Raw genomic sequence first — 17294 nt, forward strand, 5'->3', positions numbered from 1 at the left:
CGCCTAGAACTCTTTAATTGGATTTCTTTAATCCAAGGTAGGTGGAACTACAAACAAGGTGGTCTTCCAAGTCTGCCTGAATGCACAGAATATCAGCCCTCTTTGGACCCAGGAGGTCAGAATTTGAAACTTCCAGAAACTTGTACAACAGGGGAATTTAAAAAACAGGCTTTTAAAAATGAATTCCACATACCCATGACCCTAATAATCCCGGACACAACTATGTCTAAAAACTGACACTTCTTAAATAAGGGACTTCCCAATTCTACAGCTACCCGCCGTTATAAACATTCACTAGTAACTACACTCAAACGGCAAATCAGTTCTTTTGTCAGATCATACAGATCCATGTAGTGATTTTTTCAACCAATGTGACTAACTTCCTGGGAAGATCAGTGGTGTGCTTCCCAATGGTGAAGGATGGAAGGGAAGAGAATGGTATAGGTAAGAACTGAGGCTGTAGACTGGGAAAGGCCATGTTCATCAATCCAAGTAAAGCAGCTATAGCTGAAAGGGAGGAGGATTCCACACCATTCTTTGGGGGCCTGGAAGCTTTTGTATGGGACAATTGTAAAATGTTAATCAGTTGAAGAGGCATTGGAGCCAAGAGTCTTTTCTTCACCAAGGGTGAGAAGTTAGGAGATCCATGAACTGCAACTAATCAGAAAGAAGGCACATCAGGGAACTATATGATGCTAATTAAGGTTGGATCTATGAAGCTGTTTCATGAGAAGAGAAGACTCCCTGGAAAAGACCCTGATGTTGGGAAAGATGGAGGGCACAAGAAGGAAGACAGAGGATGAGATGGTTGGACAGTGTTCTCAAAGCTACCAACATGAGTTTGACCAAACTGCGGGAGGCAGTGGAAGACAGGAGTGCCTGGTGTGCTCTGGTCCATGGGGTCACGAAGGGTCGGACACGACTAAACAACAACAACAACATCAGCAAGATGCTAGAAGAGAGTTGATATGAGATTCCAAAATAAGAGCGAGTCAACATTTCTGGAAACCCCTCTCCAATTGATCGGTGTATGTACATTATTTGAATTCAATTTTTTTTAAGCAGTCAAGGTCTCATGTGTGCAGAAGTGACTGGTTGTGACAGCTATAAAGACAGTTTCTCTGTTTTTTGAACATACCTGTACCAACAGTAAAAGGGCAAGAACCCATTGAACACCCATATACATATTACAAACACACCATGTACACGTTGTAAGCCTACTTCAAATCAGCAGATTGTTTTGTCACTTAAGCATGCTTGCTCAAAAGGGAGGATTATCTAATCTGTAAAAATCCTGCTCAACAATCCACAAGCATTTAGGTATTTTCTGATAGCTAAGGAATAGCAGTTTAACACAGCAGGATAGTTTCAGATCTTTGGATTATACAAATGTTATTAGACTAATGCAAGATGCAGCTGAGTTGCCTAACCCAAAAACTCAAAATGAAACGCATAGAAAAAGGCCTACAGCTCAGTTACAGACCTTTATAGCCAGAAGATCCCAAGTGCAATTCCCAACATCTCTAGGTTAGAAGGATCATGTGCTACAAGGGTGAGAAAGAACACTGCCAATTGTTTGTATGGTGTATGTTCTCTGCCTTAAATCTGCTTCCAGGGTACACAGTATTGCTGTCAGGGTACACAATACTGGTCTAGAAGGACCAAAGGCCTGACTGAATACAATGCATCTTGCACACCATGGGGCTGTCTCAATTTGCACAGAGCAAGGCATTACGCTCAATTGAAGTCTTTGCCTTGTGTTGTGAGGGGATGGTCTGGATATTTGGTAGTGGAGAAAATCACCTTGTTATTATCATGATCACACCGCTACCAGGTGAAGTTTGGTCTTACAGCAGGTTGCCTCCATAACCCTTGCATGGTAGGAGATCCATTAGGATGGTCGCCACTGGATTCCTAGGATAGTCTAGATAATTTTTGGGTAGCTGAAGTCGGTGGTTCTGTTGAGGTTTAGTCTCGCTATGGAACGGTAAATCACAAAGGACTATCAAAAATATCACTTCTGGGTTCCCTCTCCAGTGCTATGGAGCCCAGCATGCCCCTGATTCTCTAAGCAGCTCTAGGCAATGAAACAAGCCAGACTACTATTAGAACACAAAAGGCATTAAGACTCAATGTGCGACTGACCCAATGTGTTCAGAATGCATAATTTTACCTACCTAGCAGTAAAGGCAGAGAAGGACTACTTTACTGTCTCTGTTGCCTCCTGAAATAGCCTGTCAGCAGAGCTATCCGGAGTGGCGCAGGGCTTGTTGACATCTACCCCTGTGAATGGTTAATTGCCTACTGAGACAATTTTGCTAGGTATTTTGAGGATGAAATTGCTCACCTTCATGCCAGCTTGAATACTGTCATTAGTGCAGTACCAAGCCATGTGTCCAATGCACCATTTTATCCCATTTTTGTGGAATCAGCTCGTTTTTGTGGCCTGAGGACTTGCAGCTGTCCTGCCTACATCCTATCATTTCAATATTTGCCTGTCATGGCTTACTCAAGTCATAGGGGGCAACGGCTGAGCAGGCGTGTGGGAGTGGTTAATGCATTTTTATGGCGTGGAGTGCAGCTCACCACTTTTGAGGTGGTGATGAATACACTCCTGTAAAAAATCTTACACAGTAACAGCTTGACCAACTGTGATTCATGGCCTGAACTCCTCTAATGGGCTCTTTGTATGGCTACCCTTAGGACTGGTTTGGAAGCTGTAGCTGGTACAGAATGCAGCAGCCAAGGTACTGAGTGGAGTGCCAGTTGGGCTGGGGGTTTTTTCTTTCTGCCAAAGTTGCTGAGTTAAAAAAAAAAGTTTAGAAAATTGGCAGTATGGCAACCCTGCCTGTGCTGATATTACTTGTGTTGAAGGAACTGCATATGCTGCCTGTCAGGTACTGAGTCATATCCAGGTTCTTGTTATTAACTGCTCAGGTCCTTGGAGAGGTCTTGTTGGCTGCACAACTTCATCTAGGGACAATGCAGAAACTGGCCTTCTCCATGGTAGCACCTATATTTTGAAATACTCTGCCCCCATTTATGAGAGGCAGTAGAATGCTTCCAGCATTTATTGATAACCTCTCTCTGCTCAGGCACTTCACAATCATTAATACTGGATGTTACAGGCTGGAATTTTTTACCACTATATACAGAGAAAGGGCCTGAATATATGTTTTATTGCTGTAATGTGCTCTAAAGTTTGTTTTTAATAGAAAGTTGTGTAGAATTTTTAAAAAATAAGATACATATACAATATTGGGTAAATGCAAAACACATACAGTCCTCTAGCCATAGCTGCCCAAATCCTAAACAATTTACAATTATACAAAAGATACAGTGTCACTCATCTACATACTCTGAGGTAGCAGTAAGTGATCTAGAAAAAAAAGTTGGAGAGGATGATCCTCAGGGTCCTTTCCAACTCTATCATTCTTCAAATTATCATCCCTGAACAAGAGTCCTGAAGTTCCAGTTTGTGTCCTCGAGTACCTTTAAAATGTTTTCATATGATATGGTCAATGATAACAAAAGAGACTTTATGACAGTACCATAAACACGGATTAATGTAGTCACTCATACTAACTCGAAGCAATGTGCTAGGAGAAGGTAGATAAGAGGTGCTGACACAGAAAATGATTCAATGCAAGTGACTCGCACACTCATGAGTATGATCAAAGTCTGAATGGCGTAAGTCAATGGGATTCTTTGCCTTGAGGCAACCCTTAGACATTTGATCCTTTCAGCTTTCCTTAGATCGAAGGGTGAGTTTTAATGGGGGTGCACAAACCAATTCTGGGAAAACAAAAAACCGAGTTTTTAAAACGTGAAAGCTAAAACTGAAATAATAAAACAAAGCTTAGAGTTACATGAGAAAAAGCTGAAGGAACTAAACAGACTAAGGAGGAATGATGATGATATTTACTTACTTACTTACATGCCACCCATCTGACTAGGCTACCCCAGCCACTCTGGGTGGCTTCCCAGATTGTTTCAGTTATCAAAAAAGAATGAGACCAGTTTTAAATGGGCCACTTCCATGTCATTTAACCATTGGTGCCTATTTGCTAATGTCCCCAATCTGATGTGCTGTTGCTGGCATACAGAACTATGAAACTCGCGGCCTGGATATCTGCTCCCATATAGGCCCCGCTGCCCATCAAAGGTGGGCTTGCACCACTTGAAGTCCCTTCAACTTCTGATTTTGCAGCAAACTCTACAGCAAGCAGTTAAACATCTGAACCAACAAATTCTGGTTTGCTGCAAAATCTAAGCACATGAGCCCAAATCTTGCTCCTGTAGCACCAAGGCATAGAATCACAGAATGTAAATCACCCATAATGTTGGTGTTCCTCCACACACACACACACACACACACACACCAAAAAAATCTTGTTCCCAGATACTATCAAATATCCTAGCACACCACATGAGCTCAAGAAGCAGTAACTAATGCAAACTTATCCTATTTGAATCACATGGCGGAATTGCTATGAAGCTAACCACAACAGTGTACAATCCCTTTGTATAGCCATACACACAAACGCACATGTTTAGTCAATATGATGCAATTACTCAACAATACCAAAAACAACCAAACAAACAGTTGGGAGTCAGCTTAGAAGATCTATTAGATATGTTGGGGTCAAAGCATTTTAAATGCTTGTGGGATGCTCTCCCCAGAGAGGCTCCTTCAGTGCCTTTGTCACATATCTTTAAGAGCCAGTCAAAATAATCCCCCTTCTCTCAGGCCTTTGGCTATTAAACAATCAATGTCCTTTTAAACTGGGTGTGGGGAATATTGTTTTTATTCCGGGCCCAATAAAGCTTATGCCATACCATTCCCAAATTATTTAAATAGGCACTAGTGTATAGTATCCACACATGCAATACTTACATTAAAGGTAAAGGTACCCCTGACCGTTGGGTCCAGTCGCAGACGACTCTGGGGTTGCAGCGCTCATCTTGCTCTATAGGCCGAGGGAGCCAGCGTTTGTCCGCAGACAGCTTCTGGGTCATGGGGCCAGCATGACTAAGCTGCTTTTGGCGAACCAGAGCAGCGCACAGAAACGCTGTTTACCTTCCCACCGGAGTGGTACCTATTTATCTACTTGCACTTTGACGTGCTTTCAAAGCTAGATGGGCAGGAGCTGGGACTGAACAACAGGAGCTCAGCCCGTTGCGGGGATTCGAACCGCCAACCTTCTGATCGGCAAGCCCTAGGCTCAGTGGTTTAGACCACAGCACCCTCCGCGTCCCTAGCAATACTTACATTAGATAGTTCTTAACTCTCTAAATACAATTTATCCACTAAAATATTCTTGATAGCTTGTGGAAACACCCCCATAACCATACAGCAAGATATTGGGGGAGCAAATCAACCCCTAAATGCCCCCAAAGCCAGCAGAAGATGAAGGCTGCACATCTGCAGTACCCTCATGGTGCAAGAAAACTTCAGGAGGAGACTGCATGCTGCTGACAACCACCAAGGGCTGTATGTTGAAAGGAAGCAAACAGCCTGGTACTTGCTTCCTTTTCAGTCTGGGCCAAAAGTAGAAGAAGGGAAGCTGTTTTGAGTCTTCCAAGGGCACTGTACTGTATTTTTTGCTGCAACAGATCCAACACCAGTAGACTTTCTTCTTGCTTTCTCTTGCAGATAGCCATAAATTTCCAACAGCATTCTCATGATCTAAACACTAATCAATTAACTCATCAGGGAAGGCTATTCTAATCTACTGGATTAAAGTGGGAAACAAACAGCAAGCACACCCTTTTCAACCATTCCTGCAGGACAGGAGCTGTTGGTTTTGCAATATCATCTACAGATCTCAGCTGCCTCGTTGACCTTTGAGCAACTACATCACCGGAAAGGATTGAAACTTGCACAGTTTATACCTGTAACCTGACTTCCAAGCAAATGTTGGCAGTGACAGATGGCATTGGGAGCTTGACATCCAGGTTAGAGGGTTTCGTCCCGTCCCCCCGTCACTCCACCTCCTCCTGGTATTCACATCTGCAAAGATTCCACGTGGAAGTGGATAGAGTAAGTCAACAGTCCTCCCCACTCTCCTCCCCACATAGGCAGGACGAAAAGTTTCAATTTATTTTTTTTAACCAAAGATTGCCAATGTACCCAACTGTTCTTTAAAAAACTATTCATTAGGAATTAGGTTCTTTCCCCAAAGAGCTAACTTTTTAACTTATTATTTGCAGTTGGTAAAGCAAAAAGGCCTCAATTTATTTTAAGCATTTATATCCTGCCTTTATGTTTTAAATTTCCTTGGAGGCTACATCTAGTTAGTCTCAAAACTGAATCTGCCCACTGCATCAAGAATAAGCCACACATTATTCCAAACAACTTTGTATAGTGTACAAAGATTATACACCGGCAGTCAGTCTCAAACTGCTATCGTAACCTGAACAACAACAGTAGCTGGACTGGGCTGACAAACTGAAAAATCATTAAGGCCGCATTATTTATTTATATAAATTATATACCACCTTTCATTTCAAGAAAAAAATATACCAGTATGGACATCTTTAGTCTTAAGCATACAGTATTCATATGTGTTGATATAGCAAAAGTGTTAAGAAAAGGAATGCAACAATGTGGTTCAATCAGACACTATAGCTTAAGAAATAACCACAGTCCAAGCAGATATAGACTGGAAGATAGAAAAGCCACAATATTATTTAGAGCAGATTCAACTTGCATCTCCAACTAGAACACACTTCTATTTTTGAAGCATATGTAAAAATAGAATTGCTGCAGAGCATCCAATCTCAGGCAGCATCCTTGATCACATGGTATCTCTGTGCAGGCATTTGGGGCTTTAACAAACTTAATTAAGAATTAGAAACACATAGTTAAAGGGAAGATTTATGCAGCCTGCACAAGAGGCCAGATCAGAGCCTTGGCATACTGATTTACAGTAACTCCTAATAACCTGTCAGATGCTTCAGAAAATGGCAAATAGGCCACTAAAAAGAACAAAGGTGTAGCAGGAGCATATGGCTCCTGCCTGACAATGCAAAATTAACTAAAGCATGAAATGGAAACCACTTCTTTCTGTTTTTAATAGAAAAAATCCTGACAGATGCTTATCATGGCTAATATTCACTTACAAACCAAACGAGAACCTCCTGAACGATACGCCACTGATTACTAGTAGATGGGGATTCACAGTGAGGGTTAGTACCCTGCTTGTGAGCATCTTGGATGCATCCAGCTGACCAGTTAGAAAGACGATTCTAGACTAAATCTTCTAAAGCCTGCAAAGTAGTTGGATTACGTCATCTGCTCGCATACTTTTATACAGCATCTTATACAGACTATACAAGCCATATGGGAGTTCTTACCGTCTCAACATGTAATTTTGCTACATAAATAAGGAACTAAAGAAAGGTTAAATAGCAAAATTACAGCTTCCATTAATCAAAGCTATTCCATTTTTCTACATAAAATACAATCAACGCAGCACAGAAGAATGAGTAACATACAGTAACCAGGGTGAAGTAGTGGTTAGCACATTAAACTCAGACCCAGAGGACCTGGATTCTAATCGCCCCCTTAGCCACAAAGCTCACGGGGTGACCTTGGTTTAGTCTTGCCCTCTTAGCCTAATCCAAGTCACAAGGTTGTTAGGACTGAGAGTGTGTGTATACTCTCTCTCTCTATATATATATATGTGTGTGTGTGTTATGAGAGCAAAATTTAAACAGAAGATACTGTACACCTTACATTGCTTTACAAAACATATCCATCACTTCAGAGTTGTACCAATTTCACTGCAAATTTCACAAACATTGTTTTCAGCCTACACAGAGATGTTCAATATCTAGGTCAGCCATCTTTATACCACCTTGGCCACTGCACCATGTGGATCAACCTATCAATTTACATGAAATATACAAGAAGTTTTTGGTGTGAGAAGAATTCTACTAAGGTGGGGGAGAAACTACTAAAAGAAAAGTATTTCTGAGATGCCAATCCCAAAGGCTTTATTCAGATTTATGCATCACATTATATCAAACAGCTATATCCAAAAGGCCCGAGGCCAACACTTTGCCTTCATTTTATCAATAGTTTCTTGGCACAAACAACCATCTTTAAATACTAGCAAAAAGCTCCTTGATTGCTCAGATCTACGTGACCTTTAGCATGGGCATGCTATTGCCCCCAAATGCACCACCTCTATACAGAAACACTAAAAAGCACACTCAGATATGGATTAATTTCCTTTCCATCATTTCTAAAGCAGAAGACAGATGCAAAGATTACAAGGATGCCAAAAGGGAATAATTTTCAATTATATATTTATATGTTATTATTCAATGTTTTGAATAACATATAGATATATTAAAAAATTGGAATCGCCCTCTCAATACCAACAGTGGTTACAAGTTCTCATTCGACTGACCGTGCAATCCTATAATGCCTATTCTGAAGTTTGCTGGCATCCATCTGTCTCGAGAGACAATGGAAGAGTGTACCTTTGGCTTCCAGGATAAAGTCAAACCATAGAAGAGTTACAGCGCCTGCTATGGCTGTAGAGACTGATACGGGCATGTTTTATTGCCCCACTGAATTCAAGGACTTACTCCCTGTGTAGGCTGAAAACATGTGCACAGTATTGCGATCTCTTTGATGGGAAGCCAAAATTGCATATCCAGATAATGGCCAATGAAAGTGTTTGAACATAAAAAGGTGCTTTATATTGACACCAGACCGCTTTTCATTTTATCCAGTTTAACTTGCTGATACCAGCGCTCCATGGTGTAAGACTACCTCCCTCAGCTCTGCTATCTAGATATGCCATGACTTAACTATGGTCCCTGTCTTCTAGACTAAAATAACCAACTGCAAATTGGTTGGGGGAAACCAAAGCCTAGTCTCCTAAGAAGCAAGTGGGCATGTAGATAAAGGAAGAGTAAGTGAAAAGAAGGAAGGTTTACTATGGTAAATGTCTAGACTACTAGAATCATTGGATTAGGTTGTTTTTCTGTGAGGGAACAGCATTTAATTGTGAAAACATGTATTAAGAAGAACTGGCCGCCTTCTCACCTCATTCCACACCCAGTAAAGCCACAGAAACTGAGAATTCATCAATCAGCAAGGTTGTGGTTTCTTTAAAAATAAAGTGCTTAATATGCTATTATCTAAATCTTTTATTCTACTTGAAGCTTTTCTCTTTCCCCAAGACCACTATTTTTTTCTTCTACTAAATGGAACGTGTACCATACCAGGACCAAACCACTCTGCCAAGCCCACATCTGAAAACCATGAATTGCTTGTTCCAAAAAATTATCTAGTCAGGGATTAAGCAGTGGGAAAGGTCTCAATTCTTACAGGAGCTTACAAAGGTCAATCACCTAGTGTTGAATTCAATTCTTAGAATATTGACAAAGGATCAGGGTTGCCATTGAGGGAAAAAATAGTGGTCCAAAAAGCAATTTGCACACAACCCTTAATGAACAGGAATTCCTACCATCCTTACTCCTTTATCAGATTCAGGACCTCACATAGACTTGAAAGCAGGTACACACACTATAAACCCTCACATTTCCCCATTTGAGGAACAACAGCAGGGGGGGGCTTTTGAGCCTCGAAGTTCAAAATGAATTATCTCATGCCTAGGAACAGCTGAAATATTGGAGATTTCCATAGGGTACTATTTTTATTTTTTGCATTTTTGTTATCTATTCCTGGCAGGGAAAGGGATGGAGAGATATACAAAGAATATGAGGAACCGGGTGCAATCAGGGAGAGATAACATTTCAATGGACTCTGGTTTCTTCTACACTGGAATGGAAGGGGAAGATTTAGGTGGCCCTGTTCGTTCCTAGAAATGAGAAACAGCAAGGCTCCCCTTTAGTGACCCTAAATATGGAGGGGGAAAATGAAAAAATCAAAGGAGAAAATCAAGGTCTCGAGGACGACGACAACAACAACAACAACAACCAGGAGTGGCAGCAGGGAAGGAGGTGCTGGATGACAGAGGCACAGAAAAAGACAAGTGTCACCCGCTTTAAGCACCTGGCCATGCTAGAGAGAGCACCAGACAGGCTCTCCAAGCTTCAGGCCTGGAGAGATCCGTGCCTGGGTTGAATGACTCCCTCCATCTGCACCAAAGCCATCTTCCCCACCACGACAGGAAGAAGGTGGGAAGCAGGGATTTGGGCTGCTGGCTTGGGGGCCTCGATCCGAGGGAGGGGAGGTTGCTTAGGAATATGCAAGCAACGTACAAGCAAGAGGGGGAAGATGGCTGTTTCTGGGGAGGGGGGGATGTTGTTTTTGGGAGGGGGGTGTTGGCCCCCAAGGGATTCAAGAGGCGGGGGGGGGGAGAGGATATTCCCTCCCTCTCTTTCCTTTTCCAGAAGAATATAGAGCCAAAATCGGTGGCGTCAAAATCCCGAGGGTGGAAAAGATCCAGCCGCACCCACGATGAAGGGGGCAGGAAAGGAGGAGGAGGGCGGCGGCGGCGGGGAGCGATCCGAGGTCTCCTCCTGCGCCTGGATCGGGTCCAACAGGACCGGCCCGGGGGGGGGGAATGATGCGACGCGGTGTTGCGGGGTGGGGTGAAATAGGAGGCAGCCAGGTAGGAGATTTGGGGGGGGGGTGTCTCACCGTTGATCACCCAGCCCCAGCCCCCCACCCCGGCTAGGATCGGGGCCTGACTCACCGCTCTGCTCCCCGAGGAAGACCAGCTTGAATTTCCGCAGAGGGTTGCCGAAGTCTCCGCCCGCCGACATGATGAGGAAGAGGAGGAGGAGGAGGAAGGTGGGGAAGCTGGAAGAGGAGGAGGAGGGAGGAGCCGCCGCCCGTCCTGGGGCTCCCCTGGCTGGGCTCCCTCGGGGGCGGAGAAGGGGCGAGGGGGCTGGAGGGGGTGAGGGGACGGGGGAGGGAAGGGAGGCCGCCGCCGCTGCTTCTCGCTCGCCCGCTCTTCCCCCCGCGGCGGGTCTTTCCTCCTCCTCCTTCTCCCCTCACGGAAAGGCAGCGGCGAAGGCAGGCAGGGAGCGGCCGGCGGGGCTCGGGGCTCTTCTCTCCTCCGGCGACGGGCGGCCGTCCGTCCCTCCGCCAGCCAGGCAGCCACGACGCAACGTCGCCCTCTGCGCCCGCTGAGGCAATCCCGGCCCCGCCTGCGGCCTTGCCTCTCCTCCCTCAGGCTCGCCGGCGCCGCCTCTTCCCCGGCTCCCTCCCCTCACAGCTTGTTATTCGCTTCGCGAGGGAGCGAGCCCGGGCGGAGGGAGGGAGTAAGGTGAAGAGCGAGCGTGGAGGCCAATCAGAGGGCAGGGAGATGAGGCACGTCCCGCCCCTGCCTCGCGCCTGACGGACGGACAGGGAGGGGGAGGGCGAAGAGCGAGACTGAAGGCCAATCAGCGGGCAGGGAGGGGAGGCACGTCCCGCCCCTCTTCGCGCCTGACGGAGGGAAGGAGGCGCGCCCGACTGGCCTGCCACTCATACCGCTAGATAGAAGAACCCAGGCGGCGGCGAGCGAGACGAGCCCCCGCGCATGCGCGCAAAATGAAAAAGGGCGTGGCCCGAAAGGAACAGCGGGGTGGGGCTTGAGGTTGGCGGCGGCTGCAGGGTTCTTGCCTTGTTGCGCGTGCGCCCCCGGCCAGTGTTGATTGGATAAGGTACCCTCCCCTGGGGAGGCGGGGTTTTCCCTCATATATTTCGTCTTCGCGTGGCATTTATTCTGAATACACCGCGGTGTGTGCAGTCCAGGCAAGCTGTGCTGTATTTATGTACAGTATAAGCTAAACAAGCTGAAGCTTGGATGTACTGGATGTACATTTCCAAAATATAAGATAAAAAAAGAAATCAAATAAAACCTACATGCAGCAACAGTGTTTTGTGTTGTGTAGGCTCCTAGGATGTAAGTCATGGGCCCCGCCTGCTAGCCTGCTCCCTAAAATATCCCTGGTTTGCTCATGGAGGTTCCATATAGTGAGCATGACAAATGTATTATATAGCCATGGAGTGCAGATTGGGCGTGTTTCCTCCTCCCACATTCACATTACTCAGTGACACAGCTGTGGTAAAGCCTTTTTTCAAATTGGCCCCATATGCATACCAGAAGACAGATGGACATTTAACAAGGAAGCTCTGCCCATCATCGCTGCTGCGAAAAAGCTCCCCTGATAACTATATGGCTGCTTTGAGGCTATTGCAGGCACAGCAGTTCTGACAGAGGAAACCCCTAAGTACAGTCCATCTTGGTATGTACTGAGTTGAATAGGATCCAAAATGCAGCAGTCTAATTGGTCCTAGAACAATAGGATTCAGAATGCAGCAGTCTGATTGGTCCTAGAACAATGCAGCAGTATGATTGGTCCACAGGAGCCACCCAATCCAGCTCCAGGTGAAAGTGAATCCACAACCTGATTGGCCTACAGGAGAACCCCGGAATTAGCCAATCACGTGCAGCCCATTGTGTAAATAATGTATATAAAGCAGATACTTAGGGGGAACTTCCATTCCTCCTCACCACTATGAGCTGAATAAAGAGCATGAAATCCACTCTCGACTCCGAGTATATTTCACCATCCCAACAAATATGGGAACAGGAAGCAAGGATGCCTCGTCAATAAGGCTTGAACACCAACACCACTCTTTGGGCCCTTACAGTCTGCCACTGTTTTGGAGTGGGATCAGGGACGCGGACTTATAAAAAATATTGGGGGGACCCGGGAAAGCTCATGAATAATAAATAATCTCATGAATATGCAAATAAAGTGGCACCGCCTCCTCGTGAGCGAATAGGGGAGAGCGTGCTGCGCCTATTAATCAGCTCCGAAGGAAATTGGGTGGAGCTTTTGCTCGGGAGGGAGGGCAGGAGGCATGCAGCCCGACCCTGTGCATTTTGGGCTGGGGGAGCAGCGACGATGGCGCTCTGCTGGAGGGGCGCCGGAGATTATTGGGGGGGCTGAGCCCCCCCAAACGAATTTTTGAGGGGGCTCGGGCCCCCTCAAGCCCCATGGAGTCGGCGCCTATGAGTGGGATTCAATCACATACTGGCAAATTCAGGTTACACCTCCTTCCCCAGAAGATCACACTTGTTACACTATGGAAAGTGATGGGGAAATGTACTGGAAATTGCAAGGCAACATTATCTAACATCCCTGTGAACTCATAATGGATGCTCAATAATTAAGCAACTTTACCTAACATCCTTGCAAACAAATCAGCACAAATCCACAATAACCGTGTTGTTTACAAAGCGATGGTTCTAAGTCAGGGGTAGACAATGTCGGAGCCTCTGCTACGACCGAGCTGGAAAAGCTCATCCTCCGGTTGAGTCCTTCGGAATCACCTCCGACGATGATTAACGACCTGAGCCCCTGATAAGGCTCCAGGCACGTTCCCTCATTACGCAGAGTATCCAGCAGCAGGGAAGAATGAGAAATATGAGCTACATTGCAAAGATTTTTTCTAACTACGCAGCAGAAAAGAAACATCCTCTCTCTGTGAGAGCAGAGAGACAACTGGAAAAACAAAGGAACAGGAAACCAGTAACATCACATCTGTCTCCCGTCTTCCAAGAGACTTCCAACAGTCTGGAATGTCTGGAATGCAAAACAGAGTCTTGTGACTCCAAGCACTGCACAGTGGCAACACACAGAAACCTAACAGGTAACCTAAGGCCCGGGGGCCGGATGTGGCCCAATTGCCTTCTCAATCCGGCCCGCGGATGGTCTGGGAATCAGCGTGTTTTTACCTGAGTAGAATGTGTCCTTTTATTTAACATGCATCTCTGGGTTATTTGTGGGGCCTGCCTGGTGTTTTTACATGAGTAGAATGTGTGCTTTTATTTAAAATGCATCTCTGGGTTATTTGTGGGGCCTGCCTGGTGTTTTTACATGAGTAGAATGTGTGCTTTTATTTAAAATGCACCTCTGGGTTATTTGTGGGGCATAGGAATTCGTTCATCCACCCCCCCAAAAAAATATAGTCCTGCCCCCCACAAGGTCTGAAGGACGGTAGACCGGCCCACGGCTGAAAAAGGTTGCTGACCCCTGTTCTATGTTAACCGGTGGATGAAGTCAAAATAAAATATTTTTTCCTTCCAGTAGCACCTTAAAGACCAACTAAGTTAGTTCTTGGTATGAGCTTTCGTGTGCATGCACACTTCTTCAGATACGGAAGTGTGCATGCACACGAAAGCTCATACCAAGAACTAACTTAGTTGGTCTTTAAGGTGCTACTGGAAGGAAATTTTTTTTTTATTTTGACTATGGCAGACCAACACGGCTACCTATCTACTACGGTGGATGAAGTGACATACATTGTGAAGAAAGTATACCAACTGACCAGAAAAAGCTGACATGACCTGCTCTTTTCTGCCTTTTATGGCCCTAAACAGCCTCGGTCCAGTATACCTGAAGGAGCGTCTCCACCCCCATTGTTCTACCCGGACACTGAGGTCCAACTCTGAGGGCCTTCTGGCGGTTCCCTCAATGTGAGAAGCCAAGTTACAGGGAACCAGGCAGAAGACCTTCTTGGTGGTGGCACCCGCCCTGTGGAACGCCCTACCACCAGATGTCAAAGAGAAGAACAACTACCAGACTTTTAGAAGACATCTAAAGGCAGCCCTGTTTAGGAAGCTTTTAATGTTTAATAGGTTATTGTATTTTAGTGTTTTGTTGGAAGCCGCCCAGGGTGGCTGGGGAAACCCAGCCAGATGGGTGGGGTATAAATAATAAATTATTATTATTTGCTATTATTTTATCAGCAGCTTCACTTGCCGGAATCGGCAGGTGACATTTTCACAGAGGAGCACGAATCCACCTGTTAGGTCTGCGCCGTAAGCTATCTGCTAAAGCTATCACCGACTCGAGTCTAGTCGAAAAGCCAGGACCCCTAGCAACATCTTGATTTATAAGAACGTAGAATGCATCCAGAGTAATTACTGTTCCTAATACCCGCTGTGAAAGAACAATAAAAAGGGCGACTTCTCCATAAATAAGCACATATGTACCTAAAGCTATCTGCTGGCATGAGGGGCTTCCACTGTGCTTTCTGCTACGTTCCTGCACATTCCCAAAGGGCAGCCAGAATAGGATCCATTTAAATCATTTTGTGACTAAGGGTTTTCTAAGTGGCTTACTGGAAGCGCTTTTGTCGTGGTGAGTGAGCTTCAGTGGGCTGGAAGGAGTGGGAATGGCAGCAGGGCTCTTTCTGCAAGAGGGAGGCTGCTGGGGGCGGGTAGCTGGTGTGTCTTTTTAGAAAACCAGCCTTGCACCAACTGCGGGAGCCTGGAGAAGCTTGCACAGGAATGCTCCTGGTCACCATCTGCTGAGAATGTACGTTTCATAAGCCCCTGCCTCCCCCCACCCCGGCTGAAATGAATGGGAGCTGCCTGTCTTCCTACACAGGAACACGACCCGTGCTTTTTTATTTCTTTCTTTATTTTCTGCACGCCTCCCATTCATTGCAAGCAGGCGTGCAACCCCAGGGGAACTCCCTGACTCGGAGCTGAGTCACGGGTTGCCAAGCACCTGTCCCCGAGAACATAAAAGCACGTCCGCTCCGCAGCAACAAATGTTTGCTGGTTCTCTCGCCCACCCAGACCCACTATAACCAGCCGGTGGTTTGTGGTATGTTTGGTGTTTAGTTGGGGCCAGCAGTTATTTCCATTTGGGCATAACTGTAAACTGTTTATTCCTATTGTTATTATTGGTTTCTCTTGATATGTTTGTTTGTTGTTGTTTTTTTGAAATATATTTATTAACTTTTCAAGGTTTATACAAAAAAAAGACATAAAAACAAAACCACAAAAATTAAAAACACATATAATTTCATTCACTTGTTTTCTTTTGACTTATTTCTCGGACCTCCTCATACCTCCCCTTTTTGTATTCCAAATTAAATTATTCATTCAGCAAATCCTCACCCTTAATTTTCACTTAGTTTTACACCTTTCTTTCTTCTTTTTTCCCCAATTGCCTTAATCATTACAGCTAGTAACCACTTAGATTCAGTCCAACATCAATCTAACATTCACTAATTTTATAATATTTCCCAAGATAGTCCTTAAATTTCTTCCAATCTTCTTCCGCCGTCTCTCTTCCCTGGTTTCGGATTCTGCCAGTCATTTCTGTTTGTTTGTTGCTCATATAGGATATTTGGGTTTTTAAAAAAAATGTTTGATGCTTTGTTGTGTTTTTATATACAGCGGTACCTCGGATTACAGACGCTTCAGGTTACAGACTCCGCTAACCCAGAAATAGTACCTCGGGTTAAGAACTTTGCTTCAGGATGAGAAGAGAAATAGCGCCGCGGTGGCACAGCGGCAGCAGGAGGCCCCATTAGCTAAAGTGCTGCTTCAGGTTAAGAACAGTTTCAGGTTAAGAACGGACCTCCGGAACGAATTAAATACTTAATCCGAGGTACCACTGTATGTTGTAAGCCGCCCAGAGTGACTAGAGAAACCAAGCAAGATGGGGGCGGGGATATAAATTTTAAAAATATTATTATTATGTGCCCCTAATGCTATGGGGTTTCATGTATACAGTGGGTTTAAGAACTTAATTCATTCCAGAGGTCTGTTCTTAACCTGAAACTGTTCTTAACCTTGTATCTATGGGACCGCCTCTCCTGGTATGCCCCACCTTAAGGTCCATGAATAACCATAGTTTAGAGGTCCTGGCCCCTAAGGAAGTCAGATTATCCTCCACCAGGGCCAGGGCCTTTTCAGTGATGGCTCCGACCTGGTGGAATGCTCTGTCCCAGGAGACCAGGGCCCTGCAGGATTTATCCTCCTTCCATCGGGCCTGTAAGACAGAGCTATTCCACCTGGCCTTTAATTTGAACTTAGCCTGATCTTTTATTCCCCTTCCTTCCTTCCCTCCCTCTCCCCTTTTTATGAAGATTCCCCGCTCTGGGATCCCACAGCTAATTCTCCCCTGGCCTCCTCGCTGGCCCAAGTAGGACCAATTCAGCCAGCTAGCCCTGGGGATTATCTAATTGATTTTTGAATTTTGAATTTTACTGTTATTCATGTTTTTATACTGTCTTTTATGCTGCTTTTATAATTAAGTGTTTTAAATTTGTTGTTAGCCACCCTGAGCCTGGCTTTTGAACCGGTAAGGGCGGGGTATAAATGATGATGATGAAGTAATGAATGGACCTAAATTAGCCATGTGCACTAATTTCAACGGATCTGCTCTGCTTGTGGCAAATGTTGGATTCAGAAGCCTTCTGCCTCCAACCGATCCCAGTTGCTCAAAACCACAGGAGGGGAGAGTTACTCTTGTGCAATGGCCCTGCTTGCGAGTTTCCTGCAGGCATT

General features: G+C 45.1%; 1 protein-coding gene across 3 annotated transcripts in view; it reads right to left on the reverse strand.

Annotated features, from left to right (window-relative positions):
* Positions 1 to 11236, reverse strand: part of RAB6A (RAB6A, member RAS oncogene family) — a 56700-nt gene extending 45464 nt beyond the window's left edge. Inside the window, exon 1 of one of the 3 annotated variants that reach the window (XM_083500036.1) lies at positions 10683 to 11236. In XM_083500036.1, coding sequence (XP_083356162.1) covers positions 10683 to 10752 — 70 coding nt within the window. In that variant the 5' untranslated portion in view covers positions 10753 to 11236. The remainder of the gene's footprint in view (positions 1 to 10682) is intronic. The other 2 variants (XM_083500035.1, XM_083500037.1) reach the window with 2 other exon arrangements.
* Positions 11237 to 17294: the final 6058 nt, after the last annotated feature.

The sequence above is a fragment of the Podarcis liolepis genome (genome assembly GCF_965112155.1).
Source record: "Podarcis liolepis genome assembly, chromosome: 4".
In the NCBI taxonomy this organism is placed as follows: domain Eukaryota; kingdom Metazoa; phylum Chordata; class Lepidosauria; order Squamata; family Lacertidae; genus Podarcis; species Podarcis liolepis.